This window comes from Symsagittifera roscoffensis, chromosome 9, assembly GCF_963678635.1.
Source record: "Symsagittifera roscoffensis chromosome 9, txSymRosc1.1, whole genome shotgun sequence".
Classification (NCBI taxonomy): Eukaryota; Metazoa; Xenacoelomorpha; order Acoela; family Convolutidae; genus Symsagittifera; species Symsagittifera roscoffensis.
The window spans coordinates 21,695,600-21,722,585 of NC_087070.1; the positions used below are offsets into that span (position 1 = coordinate 21,695,600).

The 26,986-nt window shown below is 38.0% G+C and overlaps 2 protein-coding genes and 1 non-coding gene across 4 annotated transcripts in view; all 3 read right to left on the reverse strand.

The window, feature by feature from the left end:
- Positions 1 to 26,986, reverse strand: part of LOC134854675 (DENN domain-containing protein 5A-like) — a 71,221-nt gene that overhangs the window by 21,284 nt on the left and 22,951 nt on the right. For both annotated transcript variants that reach the window (XM_063871029.1, XM_063871030.1), the window contains exons 12-14: positions 25,960 to 26,628; positions 25,314 to 25,479; positions 24,920 to 25,111 (exon numbers count right to left, since the gene is read on the reverse strand). In XM_063871029.1, the coding sequence (XP_063727099.1) occupies positions 24,920 to 25,111; positions 25,314 to 25,479; positions 25,960 to 26,628 (1,027 nt within the window). The remainder of the gene's footprint in view (positions 1 to 24,919; positions 25,112 to 25,313; positions 25,480 to 25,959; positions 26,629 to 26,986) is intronic.
- LOC134854676 (vacuolar fusion protein CCZ1 homolog) lies at positions 47 to 24,067 on the reverse strand. Its single transcript, XM_063871031.1, has 11 exons — positions 23,979 to 24,067; positions 23,473 to 23,618; positions 12,980 to 13,096; positions 12,539 to 12,673; positions 11,644 to 11,787; positions 11,109 to 11,251; positions 8,257 to 8,425; positions 6,129 to 6,317; positions 4,761 to 4,908; positions 1,267 to 1,421; positions 47 to 685 (listed from the first exon to the last, which is right to left on the reverse strand). The coding sequence occupies exons 1-11, from the start codon at positions 24,041 to 24,043 to the stop codon at positions 528 to 530; spliced, it is 1,569 nt and encodes a 522-aa protein (XP_063727101.1). The 5' UTR covers positions 24,044 to 24,067; the 3' UTR covers positions 47 to 527.
- LOC134854933 (U1 spliceosomal RNA) lies at positions 6,876 to 7,036 on the reverse strand. The gene has a single exon (XR_010164443.1). It is a non-coding gene; the product is annotated as a U1 spliceosomal RNA (small nuclear RNA).

A 26,986-nucleotide genomic window follows, 5' to 3' on the forward strand; every position in this document is an offset into this window, starting at 1 on the left:
ATGAAAACGATATTTCTAAATAATAAATTAAAGATATGTTGAAAAATATAAATATCTATTCAATTGATCAGCAAACATAGTAGTTCAAAAATTAGAATTGACAATAAAGTTAACTTTTCAAGAGAACAATTTCACAGCAGCTGAAACAGTGTTCAACACGCTATTTATTTCAAGCAGAAATTTCCTCGCAAGTTGGCCATAAGCTTCCGAAAAGTTTTTTGAAGGTAACTCAAAATATCATGAAGAACCAAGAGAAACTTATTTCCTTGTTTGGTTCAGGGATCTGTCAAAAGTAAACTCCCAAGTGAAGATAACAATAAAATTGTGATAATTGCTGATATGAGCATGAACTCCAATGCGACTTCCATAGGGTGTAATGGACTCTTCAAAAATAGCGGACGATTCTGGTCTGCTCGTATTCATAATTTAGATTAGAACTTCCACGTCACAACATTCTCCAATAAATCCCATAATAATTTAAACTTCCACATGAGAAAATTCAAGAATTGAGAATATTCTAGAATGATCTAGACGGCGTAGAATAAATTTCCGAATTCTGTCTCTAGAATAGACGCCATTGTTTCGTACACGTCCTTGAGTGCTTTCTCTTTGTTGTTGATGACCATGTAAACTTCTCTCTGGTGACTGATTCTGCCGTACAGCCAGTAGCCCTGGTTGTTCTTCGCTGAAATGCACAAAATGGAAAAAATACATTTCAAACACGAAAAAAACATCGCAAGGTCTCCGAACTTTTTGGGATAAATTTTATCAGTCCATCGACGGAAAATTCAAAAAATAGATTTTGCAAAAATAAAAATTACGGAATCAAACAATACATCCTTTTTGAATTTAAGTTCAATGCCGTATCAGAAAATCTCACACCAAACTAACCCATTTTAGGTCAAAGTCTAGAAGATTCTAGTCCAAAATTACCAACGTTAACTGATATCTTATTCTTGAAAATTTATATTCAGATTACCTTTCAAAGTAATAAATTTCATCCGATAAAATTCAATCATTATCATCCATTTTTCTTTATATCAAAATGATACAACTTGGGTTTTATCACAGAAAACACGGGTCTTTTTTTCCGCAGTACGGCCGAAAACAACATATATTTTAACTGAACTTCCCGTTATTTTTCAAATCCTTTTTTCGTTTGCTGGATTAGGTTTCAACCAATCAGATTCAAGCATTCTGGTTCAATTTTCATAATAAAATAGAATCCGTTTAGGCCGAATAATAGAAAAAAAACAAAAGGCAAACCCAGTCTCTCGATAAACTCGGACTGTTTGTTGGGATCCCTGGAAGAATGCATAGGTTGATTGTTGAGGTCATTGTGCAGATCACACAACTGCAGCATCAGCTCATGACTAGAAGCAAGTCTGTTCGCACTGTTCGATCTGTCCGCGTTCTGAGCTCTGCTACAGGACAGTATTGTTACTTATTATCAGTTAACAGAGATGTCCATTTAAATCCACACAAAATAACATCAAAATTATCGGCTCTTTTCCAGTTTCCCATCCCCTCGTAAAATTACAAAATAAAAATGTTCAAAAAGCTTTTACGCGGCGTTTTGCAAAAAAAATTTACGCATCGGTTTCATTGTGCAACGTAGAGATTATGAGTCTCACGCACTAACCACTCAGCCACAGACGCTTAAGCAATCATAAGCACTAGCCACAAATACAACAGAGCAGATGCTCAGAAATTTCCAATGCTAGAGATCAATATTATAGCAGAAGTTCCACCAAATAAGGAAAACTTTTGATGAACACTTTTATTTGCGAGTTAAGTTAGAAAAAATAAAGTTCTTACTAATAAACGTCCCTCGCAAGATCGGTAGTTAATTAAAAAAAACTGAAAGCCAATTTAAAACAAGGATAGCCGGTTACTCTGCAAGTAGTACAGAATGTTCCGACTAGTCTTAAAAACCACACATAATTTTTTTTCTTCAAATTAGTGTAGTTTTTTTCTGAGTGGTGTGATAATAGGATCTGAACAAAAAACAACAACAAAGGCGTATTCGAGAGCCATTGTAAAATAGACAAATTAAATATCAGTTTTTGATGAGAAATGACTAGAAAGAAAACAGTAAAAACATGTTAAAATTGCAGATTTTTTTTGAATTTTTGATTCCCAAAATGGCGTTAAAAAATACAAAATTAATTTTACTCGAGTAAAAATATAAATAAGCATAATAAGGCTATTGTAAACGGCTTCATTAAGCGTAAAGAAGCCTGCTCGCTGGCTTTACTTGCTAAATTAGACGAAAAAACAAAAATTTCAAACCAGTTTTTCTCAATGTTTAATGTGGTTCGAATCACCATTGAAAGGCCTTTAGAAAGATATATCACTCAAGCCAGTCTGATGATTTTTTGTGTTAGCTGATTTTGCATCGAAAAAAGAAAAACTCACCCGAATACAAATACAATTTCAATGGTCGGAGCAATTATTGAAAGGAATAAACAATTTTCACTCTTTTTTTTTTTTTTAAAATGTCCATTTAACTATAAACAAAATAAAGATTTCAAATCTTTTCAATTTTCAGCTATTTTCCAAATTTATCTATTTTTGTGATCAATTTTTTGCCCAATACTTTTTTAAATCGAGAAAAAGACAACATCAGACATGAAATAAGTACCATCTGTGCAATTGGAACTGTTTAAAAAACATCACTGCCAATAGGATCTTTTTTTCCACTCAAATTTCCATCAAGTTGCCTTTTGGAGAAAAATAAGCGCATACTCAATGTTTATACACGCTAATTTGTTTTTTAAACTTAAATTTGATTCTATAACTATTTATTTTCTGACAATCATCTTTCGCGGCAGACCCTTCTAAACATAACATACTTGCTTCATTGTTCTAAAACTAGTTACAATGATGTGTTATAAAACTTCTATTAAAGCGTTATGTTACGTTGTAAAACGTGGTAGAGAAAAATCTGTTCACAAGAGTTGGTTTGCTCACAACGCAAAGTTTCATTGCATTATGACAAAGTTAAAAAAGCTTTCTATTGAATTTCAGTAGTGGGGAGGTAGGGGCTAGTTGGAAAGAGCCGAGACTTCTAATAAATTTTAACATCGAGGCTAAGCTACGCTTCGCAAACACTTGCGAGAACACGATCAAAAAGCAGCTCTATCAAAAGAAATAAGAAGTAGACATAAGCCTCAAATTAGCAAAAACTCGGCTACGTGTCGAGTTCTAATCTGCGACCTAGCAAATTTGAGTCTAACCCACTAACCACTCAGCCACGGATGCTTAAAATCCCCAAAAATTAGCCACCATTAACGCAGCTACATTGGCTAAGAAATTACCAATTCGATGCAGTATAATTAAAACCAAATACAAAAAGATACAATTTTGCATGTAATATATTGAAAAGCATAAAGCCAAATTATCTATGAACACAAAGGCGAAGCTGCGCTGCGAAAACACGACCAAAAAGCAACACTATCAAGTAAAATAAAAAGTTGAAATAAGCCTGGAATTAGCAAACTCTCGGCTACGTGAAGGATTTGAATCTGCGACCTCGCAAGCTTGAGTCTCACGCACTCACCCACGGATGCTTAAATTCCCCATTAATTAGCCACTAATAACCAAGCTACATATGCTAATCAATTGCCAATTCGCTACCGCAGAAGAGCACCAAATACAAAAAGACACAATTTTGCATGTAATAAATTGGAAAGCGTCAAGCCAAATTATATTTAAATTATGCATTTCAAAACAATTGCGAGTCAACTTTTTACTATGTTAAAGTACATATGACAATATACTGCTACCGCAGCCTACCGATTCAAAAGAACCACCAAAAGTAGCACATTTTTTTGCTACTTAGTTTGGAAAAAAGAAGGTTCGTACTATCACACTCGCTTCGCAAGATTAATTATGCATTTCAAAAAAAATTGCGAGCTACATTGAGCTCGAAAATTTCTTAAATCGAGCTTTCAATCATTGTAGTGCTGTTTGAAACAAATAACTTTTTTCGGTTCATTTGATGAAATAAAAATGCATCAGCTGAGTTTACTTTTTACTAATCAAATGCCAAAGCACATGATATCATACTACTACCGCAGCCTACCGATTCAAAAAAGCCACCAAAAGTAGCAATTTTATTTGCGACTTAGGTTGGAAAAAAAGAAAGTTCGTACTAATACACTTTGCTTTGCAAGTGTAAAAATGTTCACTTACCTACGAACAAATTAAAGAATTCATTAATTGGCAATTTTCAGCTTATTTCTTAACTTATTTATTTTAATAATCACCTTTTTGCCCAACACCTACTTTAAATAGAGAAACTGACATCAGACCTGAACTTAAGTACCATCCTTGCAATTGAAATTGTTTAAATGAACATCACTGCCAGTAGAATTTTTTACCCCTCAAACTTCCATCAAATATTTTTAACTCTGTCATTGCATTATGACATAGTTAAAAATATTTTTTTAAATTGAATTTCAGTAGGGAGGGGGTTGTGGAAAAGAGCCGAGATTTCTCAAGTTTTTAAAAAATCAGCTGGAGTCTAAGTTATCTTAATATATTTTTATTCCGCAGGAAAAAAAAGAACTAAACAAAACTTAAACCGGAAAAAATATCAAATTTGAGTGCGAACAAATTTTAATTCTAATTCCCTAGAAAAAAAACGAAAAAAAAAAACATCATCAAACTTTATATAAAAGTCATCATTACAATCATTGACTCTTTAAAAAAACAGCTGTAGTTTGTTTAATATTCTTTTTATTAACTACACTGTCCTGGTGGCCAGATTCATTCTGTTGAAGTAAATGTAGCAGACTAGGTGTGGATGCATCTGTGGTCCCCCGTTACCTCCAGTATTTTGCGTCATTTTGTGTCGATCCAGAGAAATCACGACGTCATCAGAGAGAGACGACAGTCCAGGGCCTGGAACAATTAAAAGATCTTAATTAAGACGATATTTATCCACAAGGGAAAGGACCACTTCAGTCACGGTTGGAAGGGTCCCAGTGTCATCCGCCTCCTCAAGGTGGGACCGCTTGCGGCGAAATGGATGACATCTCCCTTTTCCACGGTTGGTCCTGCACTTAGCAGTACCGGGGGCTAATACTAAATGAGCTCAATACCCGCATCAATATTCCGAGGTAACACCAGAAAATTATTCATCAACTTGCGAGATCAAAAGCATATCAAATGTGTGTGTATGTGCATATGCCACAACTATACTGAAATTCAAAGATTTCGCCCGCATTTCAAAAACTCATTAGGTTTTTTGTTTGAAAAACAATTTTCATTTTTGCTCATCTAGATCATCTAGCTAACTTATTAAACAAGGCTTGTTATTTAAAGCTCACTTAAAACCATTAACTCATTGACATAATAACAGGTACAATAAAGGACACGACATCAGTGAATAAATGGCAACTTTTTCGCAATTTCCCATCCGCCTTGTAAAATTACAAAATAAGGCCGTTCGAAAATTGATGACGCGGCATTTACATGTAAGAAATGTTGTAGAACATTTTTCACTTGTTCACGCTGAGATGTTTTAAACCAATTTCTAAAATGAAAAATCATTCAAAACAGATTTTCATATTTCGAAATTCGAAAAAAAATCAAAGGGGGACTGGAAAAGAACCTAAAGGACTTTTCCTCGACATCCCCCCTCACCTTGGAACTTTTACTGGTAAGAGTTCAAAATTTGTCTCACTACGTTCGATTTTTATTGTAAAAATTGACATACGGACTAATTATGCTACAACGAATATTTTTGGTTTTCTTAAGTCCCTTTATAAAAACGACTCTTTATAACAAAGTCGATGCCTATGTCAAGACACAAGTCAATAGGCAGCTAACTGGCTCGGCTCTTTTTCCTACTACCCCACCCCCCCCCCCCCCCTCCCGAACAATGTGAACAATTAATTACTTGTAAAATTTTGCAGGTGGGGGAGAGAAAATAGAGCCACTGGCTTTTTTGGTGATCTTCCAAGATGCGATTTTTTATTGTAATTAGTTGGGTAAATAAAAATCGAGTCTGTTCCCTTCGTGATAAGTCACTACGCTGCATTTGTGTAAAAAACGAATAAATTTTTATCATTATTATTATAAGTGGGGAAAAACGGAATGAGTCAAAGTGATGTGCTGACCTAGAAACCCATGAACCCGCCGGAAGAAATCCAACTTCAGTTCTGGTTTGGATGCCTTGTCGATCAACAGACACACCCACATGTTCTTGGACCTGTAGATGACCAGCCAGTTGGCTCTCAATTTACTCTCTTTTCCACCTGTGGCTGAAAAGGAGTCGCCACTTCCGAGGTACACTGTTCGCACAGATTCTGAAAGATAAGAAAGAAAATTAAATCAACAGGACATGAATAATTTTATTCGCTTTGTCTATTGGCACCACTGAATTAAACAATTTCCGGCTCTTTTCCAGTTTTCCCCTTTTAAAAATACCGAGTTTTGTTTGTTTTACGTGTTTTTACGGCTAAATGCGTGATGTTACGCTGTAAAGTATGAAGAACTAATCTGTTCAGAATTGTCGATTTGTTCACTACACCAAACTTCCTTGCATTATGACAACGTTAAATAGACTTTTCGAAATTGAATTTGAAAGGGGGGAACTGGAAAAGAGCCCAATTTCCAACTATCACATGTTGTTAAGTTATAACCCGAATCTCTTTAACTATACTGAGCGCAAAAACAAAGTAAAAAAAATTATGAGCAAGCTTAATCTAAGAGCAAAAACTGATAAATCGGGAACCCATGAGAATCGAGCTAACAACTTGTCACAAAGCGAGCAGCTAAAAACTGCAGGTTGAAAAGTCCTTCGAATACAACGGTCAATAACAACCTTTAAAGAGCAGCATATTCAAATTAAACTTCAGTTTTGAAAGGGATAGCGCGTACGCAGTCCCTACACTAAGAAATTGTGCGTCCGAGTTTCCCACTGTGGGGAATTCGCAGAGGTCAACCTCCGCGCTGTGCAATGCAGAGGCCTCACCCTGGACCACCTCTCTACATGATCGGAGGACGGTCGGCGCCAGGTAAGTATGAAAACAGTTCCAAAACATCTGACCAAGAAAAAATTATATAACGTTCTACACTTGGATAACTTCGTGGTTACCTTCTTCCAACTATGTTTTGTAAGAAATTCCATCAACTTTTTACGCCTATTGCTATTTAAAAAGACGCCAATATTTTTAGCACATTCACCCTCATTAAAGAACCGTTTTTTATTCGACGTTTATAGTTCACCGTCAAGCCTAACAAAAACCAGAACTAAGTTATGGCCATATTTGGTCCAATTACCAAATATGGACATGTTCGGATCATGAAGCTTTATCCAACTCTTGCATGAACGCCTTTTTCTGTAAATAGCCAATGAGAATTATTGGACTATTCGAGCTGCTCTTGGTCGATTTAAGCAAACAGTTTTATACCAAGAGTGAAGCATCAAATTGATTGCGATAAGCATGAACAAGTGATAGGTTACCAGTGAAAAACGATTGAAAAGAAAGACTATTTAGGCTAAATTAATACCACAATTGAATCTTGTTAAGACTAAGTTGATCGCTTTGCAAAACAGGGCCTTGAAAAAAATGACAGATTGCTAGAATGCGATAAAGATATCAAACTCGAAATTAAAATGTTTGATCTGTACTAAAAGATATCTAAAAAATGGGAAAACTCCATTTGTTTTATGCAAAAGTTTTACTCCAAAAGGGCTGAATCTGGCTAGATTCTCGTGGTTCTTTTCAGTTACGTAAAGGCATATTTGAATTTTACCGGATTAAAAAATTTAATTGGCATATCAAACTAACTTGATTGCATCTGCCCCCCCCCCCCCCTCAATTTACGAAATTAAAATCTTCCCTGTCATCCTACCAGTTAATTTGGATTAAAATTGCTTAGCGCTGAAAGTCGAGATTTCGATTCTGACTGTTTGAAAATCCAAGCTAACAGTCTTCCCCAAAACTGCTTTTGAGGGAAGAGCTTTTCTCCAGGTTCGAAACTCTTCGTAAAAAAAGAAATGCAAAATCTCAAATAATTATTCACATCTCACATGGTAACTTTACATGTAAGAAATTTTTTTCTGTTCCTATTTTTACACTGGCATATTTTATAGTTGTTTAGAACATCAAAAGCATTTTAAATATGCTTTCATCTAACTTTCAGATCTGCTTTCAGATAAAATCAAAGAGATGAACTATAATAGCCAGGGGATATTTCCTTGCTTTTGCCAAAGAATGGAATCCTTAACATTCAACGTACCTGCGTCGCCACTAACAGCATGTGGTACATTATGGAACTGATCAATGCCACTGCCTATATCCCCAAACTCCTCCCCTTCTGGTCCATAGGATGGGTGCACAAACTGACCAGTGTAGGTGGGCACAGAGTCAGTCACCAATAGTTCATTCTTCAGACTTTCCGGGATGACCTGTTAAAAACGGTCAATCAAATCAACATATTCAGCCCCAATTAGTTCATTATAATTCTGTTGGTGACAAGACAAAGATTTTATGTTGGAAATTGCCATTAAGAATCAAGGATTTTACCCACAGCGTTAGCCATTTTTGATCCAAACTCGACATTTGGTTGAAGTAGAACTATCTTAATTTGGTCTGCTTACTGGAGCTGATGTTAACTTGGTCTTAAACCTATATCAGCATGATAAATTTTCACAACAGTCGATAGTTCGTAACAGGCGACAATTCGTAACAGGCGAAAAATCGTAACAGGTGACAATTAGCAACTGAAAATTAAGCGGGAACACTGATTCATGCGCAGTAAAACCCTCGTGCCGGATGTAAAAGCAGCGGAGCAAGCGTAATCTACTTGCCAAAACTTTGTTACGAATTGTCGCCTTTTACAAATTGTCGCTCTGTCGTTGAATTTAAATGTGTTATTTATCAGTATTTTTTTCCAGACATCTTATATTTTTTATATTCGCGGTAATTGATAAAACGTAATAGATATTCGCGGTAATTGATATCATATTAAAAACCTATTGAATTGGATCTGGATTCCAACAAAAAACAAACAAGTTCTGAATTTTTGCGTTTTCAGACTGTTGATTTAAATTGTTCGGACGAAACGCATTAAACTAGAAATTTAAAACAAGTTTTCCTCAAATTGGGTTGACTTTAGGTTAAAAAAAATGATAAACACAACTTGCTTAGAATTTCAGCAGAATTAAGATGGTGCAAATTGTTTTGCAAAACTCGGGCCCAAAAAATGTTACCCCAAGAATGGATCATTTCGGCTTTTTCAGTCAAACAAACAATTAGTTTACAAAAAAAAAATCAGAGAGAAAACTACCTTCCTTTTCAAAAATAAATCGACCGGCCTCTTATCAATTGTTTTATCTTTTCGTTTTGGTCGAATAAGTGCCATAATAAAGTTTTAAATTTAAATGAACGGAAAATAGTTTTTGAAACTAATTTTTTGAAGCATTTATTTCTTCACGGTTATCGCAAACGAGTTCACAGAAAAATCACGACTCGAGATACACTGAAGCGTCTAATATGATCTACCAAGATCATTGAAAAAAATTGTTAAGCGAGTAAATGAAAAAACAATTTTATGAAGTTTGGAAACAATAATTTTAAACTTTATTATTTAAAAAAATTTAGGCTGAAAACATGGAGGCAAATTCAGCGACGATCATATTTATTCCTTAAGTTTTGTGAACTCAAAACACAGCCAACAGAATCAGTATCACAGAAATCAAGGGAACAGAAAAAAATGATGTTTTTTTTCTCCGAAACTCAAAAAATGAAAAGGCTCAAAAAATCAATTATATTAAGGCACTTACCATTTCAGGAACCTTTCATGATTAACCCTTTTTCATAAAACTATTCTAAACTAAAACAGTCAAGTTTTTTTGAGCCATTTGAATTTTTGTTTTCTGAAAGCGTCATTTGCCTTCTTTTAACTATCCGACAGAAGGAAAAAAATTAACACAAGGAAACAATAAAAAAACAGACTTGTTTTTTCAATAACTTCAACTTTCGGATTTTGAAGAAAAAAAATCATCCTCTTAAGGCTGCTTGAATTTCACAAACAAGTTATGATTGGTGCTTTTTCGACAAATTTAACCCAATTTGGATCAATAGGTAAAATTTATAATTCGCTGGTGAAATATGATAATTAAATTTAAATTTCGAAATTAGAAGTCGATCACGTTTTTCATGACCTTTACAAATTTGCTGTTCGGTGATTTGTCTTTATTTTAAAAAAGGAAATTAAGTGAACTTGAAAAAAAAATCAAAATTCAAACCGCGAAAAATCTAAATTGAGCGTGAACAAACTCCTGAAAAAAATAAACAAAACACCAAGACCTTTATAAGAGTACTCACTGCCTTCATTACTCTTAACAATCAAAAGTCGGGCCCAAAAAAGTATCGCATTTGAGCAATAACAAAACCGAAAAAAAAACAAATGAAAAAAGGCAAGAATAAGCCTTGAAAAAGAAAAGAAATGACCCCCCAAACTGAATCCCCAAATTGGAGACAAGAGTCTCACATTCTTGCATCTTCTTTATGTTCTCTTATATTTCTCAAAACACTAGCTACCAATAGTGCTGATAAACAAACGCTTTGAAATTACCAAAGCTATGTATGAAAAAGCCATCAAATTAGCACTTCATTTCGAATTGGGTTAGAAAAAAAGTGGATTTGTAATTTAACCATACGCTCGTTAGTTTAGATAATATTTTACTGAAAAAAACAGCACGACAATAATACTGATAACCGATTCCCCCATTAACCCTAAAAATCCACTAAATATTGACTATGCAATGTGAACTGCGAAATTGAATATTTTCTTCATCCAAATTACTTTCACATTTAAACTCTGCAGACCACGGAAATAAATTAAATACTAAAAGTTTGTTGTAAATGAGTCAAATTGACTATTCGAATAGCAGAAGTTAAATTTATCAGCAAATAGAAATGTATATTTAAATGGCAATATGAATTACTTAATTGCTACTTTACATAATACTCAAAAGAAACAAAAGAAACAGTTTTTTCTCAATTGTATTACAAAGAATCAAAATGAGAACCAATTTTTCAAACAAAATAACTAACAATGAGAGGTATTAATCATGATTTTATTACCTTTTTGACCATGTGTTCATAGAGTACTTGAGTGTCTGTCTGGTTGAGACTGCTCCAGATGAGGAAGTCCAGATACATGAAGAAGCTGGACACCTCCACCCCAGAGAAGCCGATCTCAGTGAACAACTCGTGCTCCAAGGACCCTAACAACACAAACATCATCATTTAATCAATCCAGCGCTTTTATAAGTATTTCAGCACCCTTCTTAAGTAATCAGTTTTTTTATGAATTATTTCAGCACTCTTAATGTATTTCAGCACTCTTATGTATTTCAGCACTCTTATAGTGTATTTCAGCACATTTCTAATGTAATCAGCACTTTTCTGAAGTATTTCAGCTCACTTAAGGTGTATTTCCGCACCCTTATATTTCTTATCTTCTCTAAATTGAGACAATGAGATCAACATTGATTAGTAATCAATATTGAAGTTGATCAAAATACTTTAACAGCATCTAAACTTTAAGAAATCGTCTAATTTTACGCCCTACGTCATGAAAACTAATTCATTAACTTTATTTTTCCCAATGGTTCACCTGCGAATGACTGCACCCTGAGGTATGTGTCTTTGTCTATGGGGAGGAACTTGATGCCTTCGAAGATGGTCAACACATCACAGGAGGCGAAGTCCAGTCGCTCAAAGTAGGAGGTGAAGAAATTCAACTGCGCACGCAGCTTGTCTAAAAAACGGATTAAGAGAATCAAGATAGCCTTATTTTTGAATTGGTTTGACGGCAATTAGTAGCGGTTAACCATTTTTCAAAATTAAAACACGGGCGGATTAAGACAGGGGCGAATTAAAACAAAATTAAAACACAGCCATGAACGCAACGAAACGGAAAAAAAAACTTTTTTCAAGTTCAACTTTCGAATTTCGAAGAAAAAATATATGGCCTAAAAGCTCTATGAATTTCAAGAAATTTATTAATAATACTTTTTTTGATTACATTACAAACTGGATCAAACGTTAATTTTTTTATTCCGCTGGGAAATCTTGCAAATTAAAATTTACTTTCGAAACTAGAAGTCGATTACATTTTTCGTGACCTTAATTCTTTTGCGTTCCGACCCTATTACATTAAAATTTTTGTCTAAGAGCGCCAATATAACTAATTTTGAGGGGAGGGCGCGCCGAAAAAAACGCAAATTTTTTTCGGTCAACATTTTTTCAAATGTCAAAAGCGGCCTTTTATGATCTGGTTTGAAAAAAAATTCGCCTGCGGTGCAGACATTTTGGTTAAAATACGGTCTTTATAATGATTTGGGAGACACCTCTCTCCGAAAAAAACCAGATCCGCCCCTGGTTTTGGCATCTGAATTTTCTCATGTGGTTCACCTCCGTTGGACTTCTGAGGATCACGAATACTTTCAAGAACTGAACTTTTAACCAAAAGAAATTTATATGAGTTTTTCTGTTAATTTTTTACACACCTTCGCCACTTTCGTCTAGAATGTTCTGGAATTTTCCGTGGAAAAACTTGAATGCCTTGTATGCCTGCTTCAACACACTGCCGTATACTCTGTCCGGCACTTTGCCATGGTCATACTGGGTCACACTATGGCCACCTGAACCAAAAAATATAACATGTTCACTTATGAGACATATAAAAAAATTACATAATTGCGTCCTTTCGATTTTTAAGAAACTTTACTTTTAAAAATAATTTTAAAAAAGTTTTTATAACATATTAACAATTTTTAACTTAAATCACATTGAGAAAATGTACATAAAAGCTAAACAAGCAATATTCAGTGGTTAATTACGAAAAAAAAACCATGTGAAAAACAAATATGTTCAAAATATTTTGTTTAACTTGAAACCCAATTTTGCAGGAAATTTCACAAATCTCTTAGCTATAAGCGTTACAACACCTGTAGCATTAGTGTCTTTTCTGGGTACACTCATCGTTAGAATCATGAAGAAGTTTGGCTCTGGGTTGAGGTAGTACTGGCGTCTCTTCTCTGTCGTTACTACTTCTGCTGATTCGTCTATAACAGTTGTCACACAGATAATTTTTCGTCAATTCAATCAAATTTTTCTTCGAATACTTTTTTTTGTACCACACGCGTTCTCGAGAAGCTCGACCAAGTAAAATCATCCAAGTACTTTTTTGATATTTTACTAATAAAAATCGTCTGATTCATAGCTATCGTTGAGGCAAAAGATAGAACATGGGCTCATAACAGCCGCTTCACAGCAAAAAATCGATATTTATCTTTCAGAACCCTCACTTCAAAATCCGGCTAACTTCACTGATACCGTATTTTAACATTTTTTGCAGTACTTTACGTTTATGACAGAGGCAAAAGTTGGTTTACTGAAATAAACTAACCAAAAACACGAACCTTAATTTTGAGCGTGATTATTTTTTTAAGTCTTTTCCTAAAAAAAAAATTGAACGAAAAACACTAAATAAATGTTTCCACTTAGTTTATGTACACTTATAAAATCAGCTTCTATGTAACTGTTTTTTATTTAGTTCATGAACACTTATAAAATTAGCTTCTACGTAACTGTTTTTCGGTAACTTCCCAAACGGTATAATTCCCAAATGGCATAAAAAAGAAACTTTTCCCAAATGGCATAAATTCCAAGTTTTCATTGTAAGTCAAACGTTTTCTCTCAGTTTCTTATTGTAATATTTTGCCAAAAACGAAAACATGTGAACAATATTTAGAATTAATTGCTTCCAAACAAATTTTATGCGTTTGAACACAAGAAGCTTATCAATAACCGCAATCTTTTCGCTTTTGATAAAAAAATTCTACAATTTTTCCAGATAAATGTCAATCAAAATTTGAATTGACAATTTGACTAATTTCCTCACATTTTTCACAAAAAAGTTGCTCTCGACTTTTTCAATGCAACTGTTGCATGAAATTTATGCCTGTTGCAGCGCAAATGTAAATGTGCGAGAGTATAAATGCATATAAAAGTAAATACATACAGGGACAGTAGCCAAGCGTATACATGGTGCGTCCCGGCGGGTTCGGCGCCGGTTCGAATCCCGACTAGGTCATTTCCTTTCTAGAACTCGAATGTGCACCGAACTTGATGGGATGCTCCGTAACCAGGTTCGGTCCCCCCAAAACCCATTTTAACCGTCTTTTCGCTCTAATTTGGTTCAGCCTTGGTTATGGCTGACCTTTAAAAAGAGCAATTTGTCTCAAGGACAAATACTGGCCATTTTTGCAGCTTGCTTTGAGTTATGCAGTTTATTGTGGCCGATGTTACCGATGATAAAGTTTGTTAAAATTATCGTTATATTTTCAAATTTCCGTTATATTTCCGGAGTTATTTTGCCGAGAAAATACTCATTAATTAAAGTGTTTAAAAACCGTTTTTTTTATAATCTTGGAGATTGACGCGCACATTTTGGCGCCCCACAAGGGACCACTGTTTTTGGCGGACCCGAGTGTATCCTTCCGTCAGTTGGCCGAAAGTCGTCAGAGTACCAGTTGGCCGAAAGTCGTCAGAGTACCAGTTGGCCGAAAGTCGTCAGAGTACCAGTTGGCCGAAAGTCGTCGGAGTACCAGTTGGCCGAGTGGCCTAAGCTGACGCCGATTATATAGGCTGTTAAATCGAGATTCAATCAGTCCCAGCGAGGAGCTGAAAAAAGCAGAAAAACGAACGCGACATATTTCTTATTTATCAAGAACTGACAAAGGAAATTCAGAGAGGCCTACCGAGAAATTCAGGTGTCGATTGAGTTGTCAAGCGCAAGCCAGCTACAGACGTTTTGTGGAAGTGATAGAAGCAATCATGGAACAATTTGTCTGCGTCTGGCCGATGGTTTGATAATCCGAAAACCGGTGACCGCCCAATCTCCAAAAAATCGTCAAAAAACTGTAAGACTATTCTAATTTTTACAAACTTGCAATAAAATTGTGTACGATGTGTTAATGTCTTATTGTATCCCAACTCAAAGCAAGCTACAAGTGGTAACTTTTTCTCGATACCAAAAATTTTTGGATATTTGTGAACAGAATTTTATTCCGTGAAATCGGATCATAGACAAAGGGTACTAGACTAGTTTTTGGGTTGGTTTACGACTCGAACCTGCTGACCAAAATTTTCCAAAAAATTTTGGGAAAAAAGTAAAAATTTCCAAAAAATCGTCAAAACGTCCCCATAATTCTGCGAAACTGTGCTGTAACATGACACCAACCTTATGGTAAGTGGTCTGGTAGCGAAATATCAGGCAAATTAAGTTGAGTTTTTTCATCCTCAGGTTTTTCCGCGTGTGTTGTTGGAACTTAACCGATTTGCCTGATTCTCCAACCCCATTGGTAAACTTAAGGTTTACAACGACTTGATACCTGTTTGCATCCGTTCGCTTTTCAAAACATTCGTTTCGCAACGACTGACTAAGTGGTCCGGGACGGTAAAATTAAGCAAGTTAAGTTGTTGTCTTTCATCCTCAGGTTTGCTCCGCGTGTGTTGTTGGTTTTCAACCGACTTGCTTAATTCCCAAACCTCTTGGTAATTCGTCGAGCTACTAGCCGATTAGTAGTGACGCACCGTCGTACGACCGTTCAACAAATTTCGTACGCTGTAACATCATCCTAAGTGGTCAGGGAGGTGATATTAAGTAAGTTAAAATGGTTTTATTCATCCTCAGGTTTACTCCGTGTGTGTTGTTTGATATCAACCGACTTACTTAATCCCCAGCCCCATTGGTAACTTTACTCACCGAAAACCGTTCCGAATCGCCCCGCAAACGCCCGATAACCGTTAAGTATAGTTTGAGTTAAGTATAGACCCTAGAGCCATGGATGAGAACTTTCAGAAGAGGGTTCAAAGGTTATTTGCGAAGCGAACCAAACTTGAAAATGAACTGTACAAGTGCCATGAAATTATAATTGAGAACATTGAAAGTCAGAGTCGCTCATCAAAGATTGACACTCAGATTCAGAATTGCAAGAGCCTGATAGAGACTGCAGTTGAAATAAATGAGGAATTGATTAAGTTAGCTTCTAAAAGTGTTGATCCTGATAAATTGATACCAGCGCAGGATATGTGGCTTCATACGGTTACATCAAGAAACGATACAGTTTTACAGAAGGCTGCATCATATAAAACTGGCTTAAACGTTGAACCTGAGGAAACAGAGCTTGACAATGTTTCAGAATCGTTAAGTACGATCGTAACAACACAACCACAAGATTCACATGAAGCAGATGCGCGCTCTAAGGTGTCGCGGTACAGTAGTCGACATCATAAATCAGGTTCGCATAAATCCAGTCGCTATACCGTCGCGCAGTCAAAAACATCAACTGAGAAGAGGCGAGATTTGTTGGTTTTGAAGAAGCAGCAGGAGGAACTTGAGAGACAAGCAAAGGTGTCATTGAAGTTGAAAGCGCAGCAAAATAAAATAAAAGAACAGCAAGGTAATTTAGAGTTGGAAGAACTAGCTGAGGTACACCGCAAGAAACTGGCTGAAATTGAGTTAAAGGAATTCGAGTTGGAAGAAGAGCTTTCTGCAGCAAGTGAGAAGATAGGAAATGCTAGCGTAACACATGTTGACCCACAACGTACTGAACAATGGGTAGAAAACGTTGTCACTGAGCAAGAGCAGGCCGAAGTTGTTGCAAGCTCAGAGCAAAGTCATCCAGTAGTCGAGAGTTCCACTTTGATTGCTACTGATGTTTTGCAAGGGGTTGGTGCCGTCGTCAGCGGGGGTGCCGTCGTCAACGCTGGTCAAACCACATACAGTGAACCGGGAGGCCACAATAGGAATCGAATTCAGGCTCAGAGATCAAGTTTGGTCCAATCGCGTCTGTCATTGCACTCAATCGAGAACCCATCTAGTTTACCACAGTTCGTTGCCTCCAGCTCAAACTTTGTTACTCCACACTTAGCTTCAACACCTCATGCTGAAGTTTCGCAAAATCACAATCTGATACCACAAGCAAGTGGTAGCATTCCCGCTTCAATGCCCTTTGGTAATCCCACCATTAATGTGGCACCGCCTTCTGTGTCGACCGTTACTAATCCAGTTTCGCTTCCGGCGAGTCAACCTTTTGTTCCTCCATTAACCGTTCCGATTCCCATTTCGCTTCCGATTATTCAACCATTTGTCCCGTCAACCGTTCCTATTCCCTCTTTGCTTCCGGTCAGTCAGCCACATTCCGGCCCCGTTTCAACTGGGTATCAGGCGCCTGCAGCGCCATCCCATCAACCTATAAATGTTCCAAACAACCCAACAAGTTTCTCAAGTGAACACTATAACCCGTATAGCAGTTTGTGGAGACCTGCCGCGACTGCGCAAACGATGCCAGTTCCTCAATACTGCGCACCGCCCTCAAACGTTTTCTCAGTGACAACTCCTGTTGTTCCACCAAACACCGTAGTTCCTTTTACAAGTTTTGGGACTGTGTTTTACACCCAGCCGCAAACTCATCCAGTTGTTGAAACAGCGCATCAAGGTTATCCACCTACATATCCTGCGCCCACTACGGGCCCGTCTTACGTGCCTAATAGCGACGAACAACCCATCTCGGCGAGAGAGTTAGCAGACATCATTCTGCATAGCCGCAAAGACCGTCTACCGGAGTTGAAATTGGAAGTGTTTGATGGAGAACCACTTAACTGGTATGAATGGTTCGGGCAGTTCCAAGCAACAGTTGATTCGGCTATGCTAACTGATGATGAAAAACTCAAATATCTGAAAACACACGTTAAAGACAAAGCCAAGAGTGCAATTGCGGAATACGGCTACAGTGGAGTGTTGTATAAGGATGCTCTAGCAACTCTCCAGAGAAAGTTTGGGCAACCTCATGTTGTAGTTGGTGCACATTTGGATAAGTTGAAGAATTTTCCCGCATTGAAGATGCACAACTCTGACCATGTTATAAGTTTTTCTGCGGTGATTTCTGGGCTCGTAGCTGTTTTTAGGTCTTTGTCGTTCAATGACGACTTGAAAAGTGTGAACCTATTATATCAAGCCGTCAGTAAGCTTCCTCCAAATCTAAAAGAGGCATGGTCCATGCATACTGTTAGACAACATTGGCAGCGATTAACATTGCTAGACTTCAACGATTGGCTTAAGAATAAGGCAGAAGGCCATGAGCGATTGAAATCTTTAGTCAAAGTCGAGCAGCCAGTTAAACAAAAAGTAGTTACAAAAGTGCTTGCAGGTAACACTAAGGTAAGTTCTAAGGATGAGAAAAGTAGAGAAAAGACAAGGTTTCCTACATGCTCGCTATGCAAAGGGCAGCATGCACTCTGGAACTGTTCCGTGTTCAAAGAGAAAAACGCAACACAAAGGGCTAAATATGTAGCAGAACAAAAGCTCTGTTTTTCTTGTTTACAAGGCAACCATACCTTCCGAAAGTGCCAAAAGGCAAGAAAATGCCCAAAACAGGACTGTGAGAGCACTCACAATGTGCTTCTTCATGGAGCCGAGAAAGTTTTCCCGCCCAAAGAGGCCGACCGATCACCATCGACTCAAACTAATACAAACACTACTTCTGCAAACAACGCAGCTTGTGTTAAACCTTGTGAGGGAACTGCAAAAGGTATTCTTCCCGTTGCGTTGGTAGATGTGTCCTCTGGTTCGGGAAATTCGAATGCACTAGCACTTTGTGACACCGGTTCCACTCATTCTTGGGTTTCCGCGGCACTCGTTGAACGTCTGAAATTAGTTGGCACGCCCGTAAATGTTACGACCGATGGTTTTAACTCAGCCAAGGTATCTAAAACTCAACGAGTTCACTTGAAAGTTTCCGCAAAGCCCAATGAAAGTGAATTTTCGTTTTCGTTTGTCGCTTTCGTTAAGCACAACATGTATATAGGACCCGATGTTATAAACGTTTCCGAATTGCAGGTCAAATACCCGCAACTAGCCCCGTTAAAGACGACTGCGTATAATTACAAAGAGATTGAGATAGTTATAGGACAGGACTTCTATCATGCGATAAGACCCCTCGAACATGTCTTCGGAGATGAACTTGACTCACCGTGCGCCGTCCGACTTCCGATAGGTTGGGTCATTAGTGGTCCGTCTCCTGATCGTTCGTCCTTAAACTCTTCTTCCTTTAACTGCGTTACGGACGATATTTCTCTGACCGACCAAATCAAAACTTGGTATGAGTTAGAGTCGTATGGTGCGTTCAAGCAAGTAGATGCCCGTTCCGCCGCAGACAAGCGTGCTTTGTCGATCCTAAAAACTGAAACCGTTCACGATGGTGAGCGTTACACTGTACCGATGCTGTGGAGTGATAATGATGTTAGCTTGCCTAACAATTATTATTCTTCATTAGCCCAATTAAAGTCGTTAGAGAAAAGATTAGATAGAGATCCGTTACTTCGCGAGAAGTATACCGAAACAATCAGAGAAGATATAAGTAAAGGATATGTCATAACCGTCAACCCGCACGATCCCAGCTCACGAGCCGAACGTGAGTGGTATCTTCCACACCATCCGGTTTTGAACCCGAAAAAACCCGGCAAGGTGCGCCGTGTGCTCAATGGAGCATCCAAATTTCATGGCACTTCCTTAAATAGATCTCTCTTGGTTGGCCCGGATCTCCTTCAAAATCTTATTTTTGTACTGTTGAGGTTCCGTCAACACAAGTACGCCGTCTCAGCGGACATAGAAGGTATGTTCTTACAAGTTGGAGTACTTGCGCGAGATCAACCGTCTCTCCGTTTTTTGTGGCGGGAGGACCCCACTTCAAGTGTGGTGGTTCACCAATACACCCGTCATATTTTTGGCGCTTGTGATTCGCCAACTTGTGCGAATTTCGCGCTACAAAAAACTGCTTCTGATAATCAAGCTGAATACCCCGAAGCCGCTTCAGCCGTTGTCCAGAAGTTTTACATGGACGACTATCTTGACTCGTTCGAAAATACCGCTGACGCTCTTAGCCTAAGTAAAGACTTAGTCGCAATGCTCAAATTAGGTGGGTTTAACCTGACAAAGTTTGTTAGCAATGTACCCGAAGTTACAACCGCTCTTAATCCGGACAACCGTGAGTCCAACCCGTCAGTTAAGGATATTTGTAAGAGTCCAGACCAATCGTCGCATGTTCTTGGTCTCAGGTGGGATCATGTAAAAGATACCCTAGTAGTAAGTAGAGGTGTTGATCGACCACTAGATAAAGCAATTACTCAACGCACCGTGTTGAGTTTTGTTTCCTCAGTTTTTGATCCAATAGGACTGGTAGCTCCATATACTGTGAAAGCGCGCCTTTTACTAAAAGACATATGGAGAATCAGTGGTCAAAAGTGGGATGATGATCTCCCAGAGGAAATTAAACAACAATTTCTAGATTGGCACTCAGGACTTCCACTATTAGGTACTCTGACGATACCTCGTAGCTACTTTACCGAACCGTTCGACCGCTGTGAACTTCACACGTTCGGTGATAGTTCGCAGGACGTTTTTTGCGCCGTATCGTTTCTCCGAGCCCGACTTGCTAAATCGCAAAAGACCGAGTTAGCTTTCGTATTTGGGAAAGCCCGTGTAGCGCCTATGAAGATGCTCTCCATTCCCAAGTTAGAGCTTCAGGCTGCTCTGCTTGCGACTCGACTCAAAGAAGAGATTTTGAAAGCGCTTACTTTCAAAGTAAGCAATGTATTCATGTGGACTGATTCTACCACCGTTCTCCAGTGGCTTAACTCGTGCAACAAACTTCCTGTGTTTGTTGGAAACCGCACTGGTGAAATCTTGGAGTCCACCACCATTGATCAATGGAATCATGTACTGAGTGGTTATAACCCAGCTGATACCGGCACACGAGGGATTTCTTCGGAAGCCCTCAAGGATAGCAGCTGGGTTAGAGGCCCTAGTATATTGAGGACATGTGATTGGCCATTCAAGCCGAACACTGATGTCATCAAAAAGATCCAATTAAAAGGCCCACTCTGTGACATTGATACATGCCTTGAGACTGCATCTACGTTTGTTGTTGATGCTTCATCTGAGAAAGCGCCGTCGATCCGTCTGTTTAAAAATTGGGATAAATTCAGCTCAATTGTAAAGTACAAACGTGTTTTAGCGTTTATGCTTCGTGTGCTACCATCGCATAAACACTTCCGTACAAAAACGCTTGAAATAACCGACCCGTCCGAGTTAGATATTGCCGAGCAGAAGCTCATTTATCTCGCTCAGTCCGAATCATTTCCTGCCGAAGTGAAAATACTTCAGTCCGATAAACTGATAACAAAGAAAAGTCGGATTGCTAAATATTCTCCGTTCATCGGCCCAGCTGGCATCCTGCGTTCAACTGGACGTATCAGCCGTCTTGTTGATACCGACTTTGATAGCAAACATCCAATAATACTGGATGGTCGACACCGAGTTGCTCATATGTTGATTAGGCATATGCACTTTCAACATGCACATCAGGGGTTGGATTACATGCGTGCTGTAGTTCAGTTGAAATACATTGTTCTGAAGTTGCGCCGGTTACTTGGGAACATCGAAAATACTTGCATAACATGCCGTAAGCGCAAAGCAAAAACAGTTGTGCCCATTATGTCTGACCTACCGATTGAAAGACTGGGTTACAAGCAGCCTCCCTTCTCCAACACAGGTGTTGATTACTTTGGCCCGTTTCAAGTGCCGATACGCCGAAGTACCGAAAAGAGATGGGGTTTCCTATTTACCTGCCTCACGACTCGAGCCGTTCACATCGAGTTGGTTCCATCTCTCGATACTAGTTCCTGCGTCATGGGCGTAGAGCGATTTATTGCAAGGCGAGGTACCCCCAAAACCATTCTTTCTGACAATGGCACGAATTTTGTTGGTGCTCAAAAGGAGCTCCTATCCTGTGTCCAAAATTGGAACAAAGTCGCCCCGGCCGTTTTCGTCCACAAAGGCATTAAGTGGAAGTTTAACCCGCCCAGTGCCCCTCATCACGGTGGCGCCTGGGAGCGGCTAGTGAGAAGTGTTAAGCGAGTGTTGTACGACATATTAGGCAACAGGAGATTAACTGAGGAAGTTCTAGGAACAACGCTCTGCCTAGTTGAACAATTACTTAACGCAAGACCGATCACTCCGGTCAGTTCCGATCCGCACGACCTAGAGGCACTCACCCCGAATCACTTCATTCTCGGTCACAGCGCAGCTAGCTTCCCGTCGTTAAGTTTCGAAGATAACTTTGATTATAAAAAGCGTTACGCCAGAGCACAATCGTACGCTAACGCAGTTTGGTCACGCTGGCTGCGTGAATATGTACCATCTCTCAACAAGAGAGCAAAGTGGCATAATGATTCGGATGTCACACTGAAAACCGGCGACTTGGTTTGGGTAGTCGAACCCGACAGCCCACGTGGGCATTACCCACTCGCCCGTATTGCTAAACTACACTACGGCAAAGACGGATGCGCCCGATCCGCCGATATCAAAACTGTTACGAGCGAGCTGACACGACCGACTGTAAAACTCGCACCTGTTCTTCCGTCTTTAGGGGCGGAGGATGTTGCAGCGCAAATGTAAATGTGCGAGAGTATAAATGCATATAAAAGTAAATACATACAGGGACAGTAGCCAAGCGTATACATGGTGCGTCCCGGTGGGTTCGGCGCCGGTTCGAATCCCGACTAGGTCATTTCCTTTCTAGAACTCGAATGTGCACCGAACTTGATGGGATGCTCCGTAACCAGGTTCGGTCCCCCCAAAACCCATTTTAACCGTCTTTTCGCTCTAATTTGGTTCAGCCTTGGTTATGGCTGACCTTTAAAAAGAGCAATTTGTCTCAAGGACAAATACTGGCCATTTTTGCAGCTTGCTTTGAGTTATGCAGTTTATTGTGGCCGATGTTACCGATGATAAAGTTTGTTAAAATTATCGTTATATTTTCAAATTTCCGTTATATTTCCGGAGTTATTTTGCCGAGAAAATACTCATTAATTAAAGTGTTTAAAAACCGTTTTTTTTATAATCTTGGAGATTGACGCGCACAATGCCATTTGGGAAATTTTTCATTTTTATGCCATTTGGGAATTATGCCATTTGAGACGTAATCCTGTTTTTCTATTTAGTTCATGAACACTAGAAAAATGAGCTTCTACGTAACCGCTTTTTATTTTGTTCATGAACACTTAGAAAATCAGCTCCTACGTAACCGTTTTTTATTTAGTTCATGAACACTTATAAAATCAGCTCCTACGTAACTGTTTTTCTATTTAGTTCATGAACACTTATAAAATCAGCTCCTACGTAACCGTTTTTTATTTAGTTCATGAACACTTAGAAAATCAGCTCCTACGTAACCGTTTTTTATTTAGTTCATGAACACTTAGAAAATCAGCTCCTACGTAACCGTTTTTTATTTAGTTCATGAACACTTAGAAAATCAGCTCCTACGTAACCGTTTTTTATTTAGTTCATGAACAGATTAAAAAAATAAGCTGCCTGAGAAGTTCCTGGTGAACCCAATGATGGCCTGAGCCAGTCCGACCACATTGATCTGGTGTGACTTGGTGGCACTCCGGGGCATGAAATGGAACACCCTCTCGTCCTCCCTTCCCTCTTTGTTCCCGTACAGCTCATTCAGGATACTGAAATTAATTGGGATTTGTGGTGAAGTACTTATCAATTCACCTTTGCATACATTTGTTTGACGTGTACGTCACTTTTTGTCCTGCATGAATAAAAAAAATAAGCTTAACATCTAAAGCATTTTCTATTAAGGTCAATTTTTTTACATTTAAGCATCAAGTTTAAGCAAGCGCCAAAAAAGCATTAACGTCACAAAACCAATTCAAAAAATGTCACCAAAAAAAGGTTCACTTGAAGTTTTGAGTAGAGATTTATCTTTTCTGTGGTTGACACTTTTCTATGTCTTACTGTCTACAACTACAATGTGTTTTATATTATTAAAAACCGGTATCAAAAAATCTGAAGGAAAGATTAAATACCTGAAGTTGACTAGTTCGGGGTAGGTGGAGTTTACGAAAGAGTTGACTGGAGTTTCATTCGCCATAATGGAATAGTTTCAATTAACCCGACCCAATACTTTATGAGTAACTGCAAATCAGAATACGAGAATCGAATAAATTTTCAATTAAGTAATTTTCAATTTGAAAAGACTGTGAACCATTTTGAATAAATTCATTTGCACATCTAAAAGAATTAAAAACTCAACATCAATTTAGAATGATCAAAAGAAGAAAATTGTTTACAACGATAACCTGTAACACCGTTTCCAGCATGCAGGTTTTATTCCACCATATTTTCACCAGTTTCATTAAAAACAAACGAAAAGAAAAATTTTCCCCGTTAGATAAAATATTCTCGGTACTTTTTATTTGATACCTACTTCATACGAACGCTTTCATGCGAACGCTTCCTGATTCCTCAAAAATGTTTTTTTTTTAACAAAAAAGACCATATTCTACGGTTTCCTCCCAAATGCCATTTTTTGTACATAAACATCAGATTTTCAATGTAATAATTGCTGTTACGAAGTTGTTTAGAAGTAAACGTGCTTGTATTTGCGTAATCCAGCCACATGCACATTTTCAATTCACGTTGACGAAAGTCAAACACAGAAAATTTAAACCTAAAAAAAGTTATCATAACAAAAATGAGAAAAATTTTTGATAGAAATACACGAAAAACTTGCTTTTGATAGATCTTTTCAAGATTAGTTCTTTTCGAGATAATTAATCCAGATAAGATAGATTTTCGAGATACATTTAATCCAATATTAGTATCTTTTAATTCATTTTTATAATTTCATTTTGTAGCAGCATGTATGTCTAACCAAGTGGTAATTTTGAACTTAAATGTTTGAGAAAAAAATGGCATAGGGAAAAGGGACGGTTGAGAAAGCGAAGCAAGTGATGAACAAACTAACCCGACTCCTTCAGGTTACGACTGAGCAGTTCTGCAAACAACAGCCTCTCCACAGCCACTGACTTGGTGGCCCTGGCGTCCAGTGCCCCCCTGAATGCAAACGCATCTCCCCAGGTGGAGGGGGTGCTCCCATACTGTGGGGGAGTGCAGTCTCCGTCATTTTCTCCTGACAGGTCACCGGTACGATTCATACCTTAAACAATCAAACAATGAAAAGTAAGCAGAAAATCAACTTGGCCGAAACTGACTTCCAACACAGAGCCTAAGCTTCATCTTGCAAACGCAAGCGAACAAGCGGCAAAATAAAATAACCAGGGAAGAAATATTTGTAACCACTATTTTTTAACCTGTTCAGAATAAGGGTTCGAAAAAAGAAATAAATTTAGAAACCCCACCTGACGAGTCCTCAGCTCCCAGTCCAATCCACTGGGCACAGGGGAACTTCCATATATGGCCAGTGAGACTGTTCCTTATAAGGAGAGTGTCCATGAACCAGTTGGATGTCTTACACGTTCCCTCACAACCAATGCGCACAGTTAACAGACGACCCAGGTTGTCACACTTAAAACAAAAACACCTCTGATTGAATTTTAGAGAATAGTTTGTTCGAGCGCGCATATAACTTTATGGAACAAAATTTTGTCTTCTAAGTATTAATGTCTTCCAATTAGCAATTTCGAACAGACTTTTGGATAGTGAAAATAGAAAATTTCAGTTCAACCGAAGAACAAATCCTCACTATAAACTCGTCTAAAAAGCAAATTTTCTGAAACTTTTATGTTTTGAAATATCGATCGAAACACGATTAAAACAGCATTTTCACAGCTGAAAAGCTCTACCTAAACTACCTGAATGAGGTATATAAATAAAGGCAAAATTTTAGATACATTTCAGAATTAAATTATTTACTATTATGATATATCACTCGAGCTTATGACGTTTATTGGCGTCAACTGATTTCCGTGGGGAAAAAATGGAAACAAAGTTCTTGCTCACTTCTTGTGATTAGAAAAAAACGAGCAACACCTCAAACCAACTCACCTTGAAAGCTAACTCATTATTATCCGATTGCAAATACAACTTCTCACTTTGGTTCAAACTGCCAGTCACTATAATCGTGATTCGGTTCTCGTTAATCCTCGGAATTGGACAAACGTGCAATTTATACGCCACTTTACACACTGGAAAATTATCCGTGAATGAAAAGAAATCAACTGCGTTCAAGGTCAAAAGATGGTAGGTCAGTTGCGTAATCGTATCAACATGTGAAAACTCAGTATCATCAAAAAGGAAAAACGAATTCGGTCTGTAAAGCTGACGTAACAGAATCTCATCGCCGAGTAATTCTTTAATATGCGAGGCTAAAACTTTTCTTTCAATTGCAAGTCGAATCCAAGCTCGAACTTTACTAGCTTCAGTCTTCAATTCGACCATTGATTGCACAATACGTATTGACTGCATTAGATTCTGCTGGTAGAATTTGATTTTAAACGTCTGCAAAGGGGTTGAGATCGACAACTGGCTGGAAGGGTGGCGACCTCCGGCAGTCGGGGTTTGGGCCATTCGAGGCTCGGCGCGGACCGTGTTGGGGCTGACGGGGAGGGATCCGGCGGATGACAGATTGTTCCGATTGGGAGTCCGCGAGGGGGTTGAGAGGAGCATTTGTCGTTTTCCAAACTCGACTAGATGTGACCATAATGGCGAGTGACCCTAGAATCATTAATTACTTCATCTTATTTGAGTTTCGAAAATTTTTAGCAACAAAAATAGCAACGATAACATCCAAACAGTTTGTGAAAAAAATATCAAAACTTAAATTTCACGTCAAGTTCGAGTTATAGATTTTATCATCTTTTATATTGAATCTTGTACGAGGATTGGACAAATTTTATTTCAAATTTCAAAAAACAGCTGGCCTTAAAGCTCTTTGAGTTTCGAGAATAAATTATGACCGGCGTTTTTTTGGTACAATTAACCCTATTTGAGAAAACTGGATCAATACGAAAAACTTTTGTTTCGCTGGTAAATCTGATAATTATTTTCTGTTTTCGAAATTAAAATTCGATAG